Below are 9986 nucleotides of genomic sequence, written 5' to 3'. Positions count from 1 at the left end.
CACTGTGCTAGGAACTTTACACACATTTGTTCGCCTCAAAAATAGCTCTTTTAAGTAAGAAGAATATGGCTAGTCCATTATTAAATGAACAAAGGATATGAACATACAATTAATTTATTTAATTAACAAATATTTATTGAGCAGCTACTATGTTTCAGGCACCATGCTAACTAAAAGCAATACCAATGGTCAATAAATACATGAACAAATGGTCATCTGTCTTAATCATAGTGAAAGGAATACAAGTGAAAACCAAGGTAACTTCCATTTTTCACCCATCAAATGGTCTACACATTTAAAATAAAATGTTTTCTCCAGGATTAGATGAATGTGGTGTTTTGGGATCTCTGCTACTGTGGGCAGATGCATGGAGGCATAATTTTCTTGAAGGCACTTAAGCAATGTGTCTAAACCAGCTGTCTAAAAATGTCCAACCAGAGAATGAAGCACTCCTAGTCATTTGTGGCTTCTGTATACCACTTGGGAATGTACCAAAACAAAAACAAAACAAAACAGAACAAAATAATAACAACAACACAAAAATGACTCCTTGGAAAATGGCTACTTCAAGGTGGGAGGTAGGGTATGAACAAGGTGAGCCTGGAACATTTGTGGCAGACTGCAAGCAAGTGATCAAAGACTACTGCGGTCATATCAAAAGGACAGAGGAGCCAGGGGAAGGGGCTTCCACATTTCAAACATGGAACAATTTGAGTATCAATGAGAGTACAACCTAATTGTATTTAAATATATTAAATATGCTACACACACAGACCTAAACTCATAGGTTATCATGGCAGAATGCTAGGGAACCAACTCATTATTTTGAAACCAGTAAAGAGAAAGAAAGAAGCGTTTATCTCGCCTTTACTTACAGTAATAGGGAAAACCACGTAGCAGTTAAAGGGGAGTTTTTCTTCATAAAAATATCCTGGCTAATAAAAGAAGAAATAGGATACCATTCTGTAATCCTTAGTGGATTAATAGATCAATTGAACAATGGTTGCTAACATCATAAAAAGACACCTCAATGTTGTGTCTCAATACTAACCACCTGTAAATAGTCTTAGCCAGACACCACAAAACACCTCTTCAATCTGATCAAGCCTCTAGATGCCAACTACCAATTTATGGGCAATACCAATAATAGAGGAGCATGTTAAACTACACCAGGGATTCAGTCAGCAAAAACTAGGCTCTGAGAAAATCTACAAGGCAAATGATCTAGTTTCTTCATAAAATAAATTACCAGGGGGGTAAAAAAGGATAAGGAAGGATGCACTGACAGAGACTTAAGAGATGTAACAACTGCAATTTGTAGACATAATTTGGATCTCAATTAACTTAAAAAATTTTTGTTTTTACATTTATTTATTTTCGAGAGACAGAGACAGAACGTGAGCAGGGGAGGGGTAGAGAGAAAAGGAGATGCAGAATCTGAAGCAGGCTCCAGGCTCTGAGCAAGCTGTCAGCACAGAACCTGACGTGGGGCTCAAACCCACGAACTGTGAGATCATGACCTGAGCCGAAGTTGAACACTTGACTGACTGAGCCACCCAGGTGCCCCTCAATTAACTGTAAAAAAAAATTGACATTTATGAAACAATTAGAAATGGGAACACTGACCATCATCGTATGTGTAATGGCAGTATTGCCATTTTTTTTAAGGAGTGAAAATCGTCTCTCAAGTTGTGATATACTGTAGATACATACTGAAATATTTATAGATTAAATGATGTTGCCGGGATTTACTTCAAAACTAACATGAGGGTGGAGGAGTGGGTGGAGATACAGACACAACAAGATGGGCCATGAGCTAATAATTACTGAAGCTGGTGATGGGGGCACTGGAGGTACATTATAAGATTTTGTGTAAACAGAGAGTTTTAAAAATGTATATACATTTTGATCTAGCACTTCCACTTTCAGGAATGTATCTTAAAGAGATAGCACACATATAGAAAATAATTTATGTGCAAGGATATTTATTATACAATTGTTTGAAAGCAAAAGTAATGGAAAAAACTAAATTGACAGGATAAATTATGAAACACATATACTATGCAGCTGTTAAGGAAGAATAAGGCAGCTATATATGTATCATTATGATCCAATTTCAAGGTGTATGGATAAGCAAAAATAACAAGTATAGAAATTTGCTACCATTTATGTAAAAATCTTTTTTATAAAGAGTGTTATGTGTGTGTCTACACTTAGGCAAACATAAAAATCAGGCAGTACACACAAGAACTTGACAGCAGTGATAGGTACATAGAGTAACAGCAGAGATGGAGTAGAGATTATATACCAAATTGTAACTTTAAGATATTTATCCTATGAGTGTGCTGTTACTATTCAAAGCGACACTTTTTAACGTCATAGCTTTGAACTCCTCCAAATGTACACTGTAATCATTAAACCACTTAAAATGACATACAGAACACTACTTCCTAATCCTGTGTAGGCAGTGACACACGCAGAAAACACAGGTGCTTTAGTCAACAGTCTGGATGACTGAGAAGATGGAAGGCACCGGGACACAACAGGCCCTGTGCCCCAGCCACTGCCTGGACTGAGGGGATGTTTCCTTAAGATTCCCCAGATTCATTCACAGGCTCTGATCCGTGTATCACTAGGGTTGAATCAGGGCTCTCTCCCCTACCATTGTCATCTCCTGGAGTTATATCAAAATTCTGAAAACATAATTAATCCACGACAGGTGAAATTCTAGACATTCTATTTAAAATTAGCTTCTAACTTTAGCCCCATGTCAGGCTCTGTGCTGACAGCTCAGATCCTGGAGCCTGCTTCAGATTCTCCCTCTCTCTCTGTCCCTTCTCCACTCGCACTCTTTCTCAAAAATAAACATTAAAAAAAAAATTTTTTTTTTAATTAGCTTCTAACTTTGAAGAGATTGGATTCAATTAGCAGCAATTTTATTTATATTTATTTTCACAAATGATGATCATCTACAATTTGTTTCTTGGGAGCTATCCTTTTTTTTTTTTTAATCATAGTTTTATTTAGCCTTGGAAATGAACTGGCAAGCTTCTCTCAGGGATTATCTATCTGTTCCTTGAAGTTTTAGTAGGCTAAACTGTTTTTAAAGGGAAGAGCTTTGATGTCTTTTTATGTCCTTCTGCAATCATTCAGGTATTCCATGTCTTCTTAAACCAGTTTTGATACTTTTGTAAAAATCCATTCTCTTTAAATTTCCAAATACATTAAAGCCAGGCATAGTAGCTATTTAAAAGAAATACCCACCCCTTCCTTATTCATAAGGCTAAATGTTTTTCTTCTAGTTCAGAGTTGTCAGTCTTCCATCTTATTATATTGTTAAATAAACAACCTTCAGATTCAGCCTACTGTTGTTTTTTACTTTTTATTTTTAATTATCATTCTTACTATTGATATGGGTTTATGTGGTAATTTCCCTCTAATTTTTAGAGTTGACCATTCATCCATTCAATAGGCTTAGTATGTGACTGGCAATGAGTAAGTGCTGGAGATCTACATTTGGAGAACAAAGCCCTTACCTTCAATCCTGGGGTGACAGGAACATAGCTTTGGCTGTACGGAACTGGTTTTGATGTATAGAATTTTTTGACTGCTCTTGAGTTATACTTGGAAGTGGCTTTAGATTTCTAAGCGGGTCGATTTCTTTTGGCTACTCTTCTGTTAATTTCTAATCTTGTGACTTCCTAGCTTTCAATATCATGAAGACCTTCTTATGCTAATTATACTTTACTGCTGTTTTCCAGAATGAATTATTGTTAACAAGTGGTTATGAAGGCTTTTTGTTATTTGGCACATTCATAAGGCCCTTCTCTCACATGAACTCCTTAACAGTAATACTGTTATAAATTAACAACAATAACTAATATTTATTGAACTATATATAGGGTTTATAAAAAATATCTGATAGTCCTCAGGAGAACTCTATCAGGTAAGTATAATGATTACTGCTTAAAAATAAGTAAACTGAGAAACAGGAAGATTGCATAATTTGTTCAATGCTATACAGTCGGTAGCTGGTAGAACTGAGATAATACTAAATAATATGTATATCATGGTAAAAGGCACATTCAGAAAATACCTTAATAGGGTCATTTTCTCTTAGGAATTCTCAGAAGTTTAACACATTTTGTGTGGTAACAGAAGGTTTTCTATAGTCACATTAATATTTTTTTCAGCATAAGTTTTCTGATGCTTAGTAAGCAGTGAGTGTGAGGCAAAAAGAATTCCTGCATTTATTGAATTTTCTTCTGGTAGGAATAATCCCATGTTCTGTAAGGGAAATGACAAGTGAGGGTTTTCTGACATTAATCACATTACATTACACCTTACCTAATATTGAGTCAGGTGTGAAATCCATGTAAAGGCTTTCCTATACCCTTAACATTCAAGGCTTTCTAACCAGTATGGATCCTGTAGTGTTCGATGAGCTGCGAGCCAAGAATAAAGGCCTGCCCACATTCTCTACATTCATAAGGTTTGATACCAGGATGAATTCTCTGATGTTCAGTAAGTTGTGAACTACGAATAAAGGCCATTCCACATTCCCTACATTGATAGGGTTTCTCACAAGTATGAATTCGCTGATGATGAGTCAGTTGTGAAACACGGATAAAGGCTTTCCCACATTCCTTACATTCATAGGGTTTGTCACCTGTATGAATTCTTTGATGTTGAATAAGGTATGAACTACGACTAAAGGCCTTCCCACAGTCCTTACATTCATAGGGTCTGTCACCAGTATGAACCCTCTGATGTCGTGTAAGCTGTGCATGTTGTCTAAAAGCCTTCCCACATTCCTTACATTCGTAGGGTTTCTCCCCAGAATGAATTCTTTGATGTCGAGTAACTTCTGAGCTATGAATAAAGCCCTTCCCACATTCCTTACACTCATAGGGTTTCTCACCGGTATGAATCCTCTGGTGGACAGTAAGCTGTGAATGCTGTCTGAAGGCTTTCCCACATTCTTTACACTGATAGGGTCTTGCACCCGTATGAATTCTCCGATGAACAGTAAGTTGTGAGCCACGAATAAAAGCCTTCCCACAGTCTTTACATACATAGGGTTTCTCACCCGTGTGAGTTCTTTGATGCAGAATAAGTTGTGAATGCTGTCTAAAGGTCTTTCCACATTCTTTACATTCATAGGGTTTGACACCAGTATGAAGTCTTTGATGTAGAATAAGTTCTGAAGTACGACCAAAGGCCTTCCCACATTCCTTACAATCATAAGGTTTCTCACCTGTATGAATTCTCTGATGTTGAACAAGGTGTGAGGCACGACTAAAGGCCTTCCCACATTCCTTACAGTCAAATGGTTTTTCACCAGTATGAGTTTTCTGATGCTGAATAAGGTGTGAGCCACGGCTAAATGCTTTCCCACACTCATTACATTCGATCAGTTTCTCACCAATCTCATTGTTCTGATGTAAAGTGAGGGATGTATGATGCTCAAAAGTGGGCATGTTTTCATATGTGATTTTTACTTGCTTGAAACAGCATTCCTGAGTTACTCGTTGTCTTTCAAATTGGCCTTTGCATTCCCAGTCATCTCCAAAACTGGAGCCCTCAAAATCACAGCATTTAAGGCTTTCCATGATCTCCCAATTGAATGACTCTACTTCAAAAATATCTTTCTGTGGAAATTTCTCACACCTGGACTCCAGCTCTGAAAAAGAAAAAAAAGAAAGAAAGAAAAGAAAAAAAAGAAAAGAAAATACAAGCAAGCTTCATTAAGAGAAACAAAAAATTTTATAGCTGACTAGAGAGACAAAATGAAAATAACCTTAAAAAGTGAATGGCTTATGTAAGTCTCAAATATTGCTGTGCAATTTCTAAAGAGTACATGAAAGCACAAATATGATGAGGTGCCAGAAGGGAGCAAAAGAAATTAAGCTGGGCGTTCTTAATTTTTATATAGGTCTCTCTTCCACATCTTGCACCTGCCTTCATAATACTTTTATCAGTTGTAACTAGATTTTCATTTACTTATTCATCTGTTGATCTTTTTGTTTTGTTCCTCCTAAATATCCCCAAAGGTAAAAATACAGCCTTTCTCACTAGCTTTTGTAACCAAACCCTAGTATATAATAAACTTTTAATAATGGGTTGTTTGATGAACAAATACTGCATTCTAGAGACAGATAAGTAGAACACAATAGAAAGCCAGAAAGAGACTGGAGTTTATATGGAAATTGAATTTATTATAAAGGTGGTATTTCAAAGGGGAAAAGGATAATTTTTGTAATAAATAAAGTTTGGACAACAGGATACTCATTTGGAAAAAGATAAAAGTGTATCTATCACCAAAAACCATAAAATGCCTAAGAATAAACCTAACCGAAGAGGTGAAAAATCTATACACTGAAAACTATAGAAAGCTTATGAAAGAAATTGAAGAAGACACACACACACAAAGGAAAAACATTGCATGCTCATGGGTGGGAAGAACAAATATTGTTAAAATGCCAATACAAAGCAAACTACATATCCAATGCAATCCCTATAAAAATAACACCAGCATTCTTCACAGAGCTAGAACAGAAATCCTAAAATTTGCATGGAATCAGAAAATACCCTGAATATGGGGCGCCTGGGTGGCGCAGTCGGTTAAGCGTCCGACTTCAGCCAGGTCACGATTTCGCGGTCCGTGAGTTCGAGCCCCGCGTCGGGCTCTGGGCTGATGGCTCGGAGCCTGGAGCCTGTTTCCGATTCTGTGTTTCCCTCTCTCTCTGCCCCTCCCCCATTCATGCTCTGTCTCTCTCTGTCCCCAAAATAAATAAACGTTAAAAAAAAAAAAAAAGAAAAGAAAAAAAAGAAAATACCCTGAATAGCCAAAGCGATCCTGAAGAAGAAAACCAAATCTGGAGGCATCACAATCCTGGACTTCAAGCTGTATTACAAAGTTTGACAAGTACCATCAAGTACCATCAAGACAGTATGGTACTGGCACAAGAACAGACACATAGACCAATGAAGTACATAGATCTCTACAGAACAGAGAACCCAGAAATGGACCCACAAACATTTGGCCAACTAATCTTTGACAAAGCAGGGAAGAAGATCCAATGGAAAAGAGACACTCTCTTCAGCAAATGGTGTTGGGAAAACTGGAGAGCAACATGCAGAAGAATGAACAAGGGCCACTTTCTTACACCATACACAAAAATAAACTCAAAATGGAGGAAAGACCTAAACATAAGACAGGAAGCCATCAAAATCCTAGAGGAGAAAACAGGCAACAACCTGTTTGACCTCAGCCACAGCAACTTCTTATGTGACATGTCTACAGAGACAAGGGAAATGAAAGCAAAAATGAACTGTTGGGGCCTCATCAAGACAAAAAGCTTCTGCACAGTGAAGGAAACAATCAGCAAAACTAAAAGGCAAACAATGGAATGGGAGAAGATATTTGCAAATGACATATCAAATAAAGGGTTATTATCCAAAATCTACAAAGAACTTATCAAACTCAACACCCAAAAAACAAATAATCCAGTAAAGAAATAGGCAAAAGACATGAATAGACACTTTTCCAAAGAAGACATCCAGAGGGCTAATAGACACATTAAAAGATGCTCAACATCACTCATCATCAGGGAAATACAAATCAAAACCACAATTAGATATCACCTCACACCTGTCAGAATGGCCAAAATTAACAACTCAGGCAACAACAGATGTTGGTGAGGATACAGAGAAAAAGGAACCCTTTTGCACTGCTGGTGGGGATGCAAACTGGTGCAGCCACTTTGGAAAACAGTGGTTCCTCAAAAAATTAAAAATAGAACTACTCTATGACCCAGCAATTACACTACTAGGTGCTTATCCAAAGGATACAGGGGTGCTGTTCCAAAGGGGCGCATGCACCATCGACAATAGCCAAAGTATGGAAAGAACCCAAATGTCCACTGACTGATGGATGGATAAAGAAGATGTGGTGTGTATACACAATGCAATATTACTTGGCAATCAAAAAAAAAAAAAAAAAAAAAAAAAGAAATCTTGCCATTTGCAGCAATGTGGATGGAGCTAGAGTGTATTTAAAAATTTTTTTTTTAACATTTATTTATTATTGAGAAACAGAGAGAGACAGAGCATGAGTATGGGAGGGGCAGAGAGAAGGGGAGACAGAATCTGAAGCAGGCTCCAAGCTCTGAGCTGTCAGCATAGAGCCTGACGCGGAGCTTGAACTCGCAAACTGCGAGATCATGACCTGAGTTGAAGTCAGATACTTAACTGACTGAGCCACCCAGGTGCCCTAGAGTATATTATGTTAAGCAAAATAAGTCAGTTAGAGAAAGACAAATATCATATGATTTCACTCATATGTGGAATTTAAGATATAAAACAGATGAACATAAAGGAAGGGAAGCAAAAATAATATAAAAACAGGAGAGAGACAAACCATAAGAGACAAATGCAGAGAACAAACTGAGGGTTGCTAGAGGGGTTTTGGGTGGGGGGATGGGTTAAATGGGCTAAGGAGGACGTTTGTTAGGATGAGAACTGGGTGTTATATGTAAGTGATGAATCACTAAATTCTATTCCTGAAATCATTATTATACTATATGTTAACTTGGATGTAAATTTAAAAAAATAAAAATAAATAAATTAGATACAAATTTGTCATTTAAAAAAAAATGTATCCATATGTTATGCCACCATATACCAGAACAAACTCCAAGTAGAGTTTTAATGTTAAAAGAAAATGGAAACCATACAAATACTAGGAGGAAACAAAGTAGATACTTTATAACCTAGGTATGGGGAAACCTAACAATGAAACAATGACTCAAATTCCAAAAGGAACCAAAGCAAAGACTAGTAAATTCCATATGTAAAGGTGAAAAACAAAAGAAAACAAAACTTGCACATGAACAAAAAACACCAAAAGTAAAATCAAAAGACAAGTGACAGGAAAATACTTAACACTTAAAAAAAATTTTTTTAAATGTTTATTTATTTTTGAGAGATAGAGTGAAGTAGAGGAGGGGCAGAGAGAGAGGGAGACACAGAATCTGAAGCAGGCTCTAGGCTCTGAGCTGTCAGCACAGAGCCCAACATGGGGCTCGAACCCATGAACCATGAGATCATGACATGAGCCAAAGTTGGACGCTCAACCAACTGAGCTATCCAGGTACCCCCTTAAACTTATATAGCAGGTAATGGGATAATCTTTATGATTTATGAAAAGTTCTTTAAAAATTGAGAAAATATTCTCAAAAAAGTTAATCATACAATTATCATCTGATCCAACAATCCCACTCTTAGGTATATACCCAAAAGAAGTGAAAACAGGCACTTAAATACTTGTATATCCATGGTCACAGGAACATTATTCACAATAGCCAAAAGGTAGAAAGAACCCAAGCATCCATCAACAGACAAATGGATAAACAGAATGTGGTATATACACACAGTCGAAAACACTCAGCTTTTCTAAAAATTCTGGTAAGTGCTACAACATGGATGAACCTTGAAAACATTATGCTACATGAAATACAGGAGATACCTAGAATAGTCACATTTATAAAGACAGGAAGTAGAACAGAGGTAACTAGGGGCTGGGAGAAAGGGAAAATAGACAGTCATTGTTTCATGGATAGAGTTTTTATTTGGGATAATGAGTAAGTTCTGGGGTAGTGGTGATGGGTGCCCAACACTAGGAATGTAATTAATGCTACTGGATTGCATACTTAAAAATGGCTAGGGAAGCCTGGGTGGCTCAGTTGGTTAAGCATCTGACTCTTTGATTTCGTCTCAGGTCATGATCTCATGGTTTGTGGGTTCAAGCCTCATGTTGGGCTCTGTGCTGTCAGCATGGAGCCTGCTTGGGATTCTCTCTCCCCCCTCTCTCTGCCCCTCCCCTGCTTGCGCATGTGCATGCTCTCTCTGTCTCTCTCTCAAAATAAATAAATAGGGGTGCCTGGGTGCCTCAGCTGGTTAAACATCTGACTTCGGCTCAGGTC

General features: G+C 37.4%; 1 protein-coding gene across 8 annotated transcripts in view; it reads right to left on the bottom strand.

Annotated features, from left to right (window-relative positions):
- Positions 1–1968: 1968 nt before the first annotated feature.
- The window catches only part of ZNF565 (zinc finger protein 565), a 34504-nt gene continuing 26486 nt past the window's right edge, over positions 1969–9986 (bottom strand). For all 8 annotated transcript variants that reach the window (XM_045045508.1, XM_019818783.3, XM_019818785.3 and 5 more), the window contains one exon: positions 1969–5683. In XM_045045508.1, the coding sequence (XP_044901443.1) occupies positions 4413–5683 (1271 nt within the window). In that variant the 3' untranslated portion in view covers positions 1969–4412. The remainder of the gene's footprint in view (positions 5684–9986) is intronic.

This window comes from Felis catus, chromosome E2 (genome assembly GCF_018350175.1).
Source record: "Felis catus isolate Fca126 chromosome E2, F.catus_Fca126_mat1.0, whole genome shotgun sequence".
Taxonomy (NCBI): domain Eukaryota; kingdom Metazoa; phylum Chordata; class Mammalia; order Carnivora; family Felidae; genus Felis; species Felis catus.
This window is presented reverse-complemented; position numbering and strand designations above follow the sequence as displayed.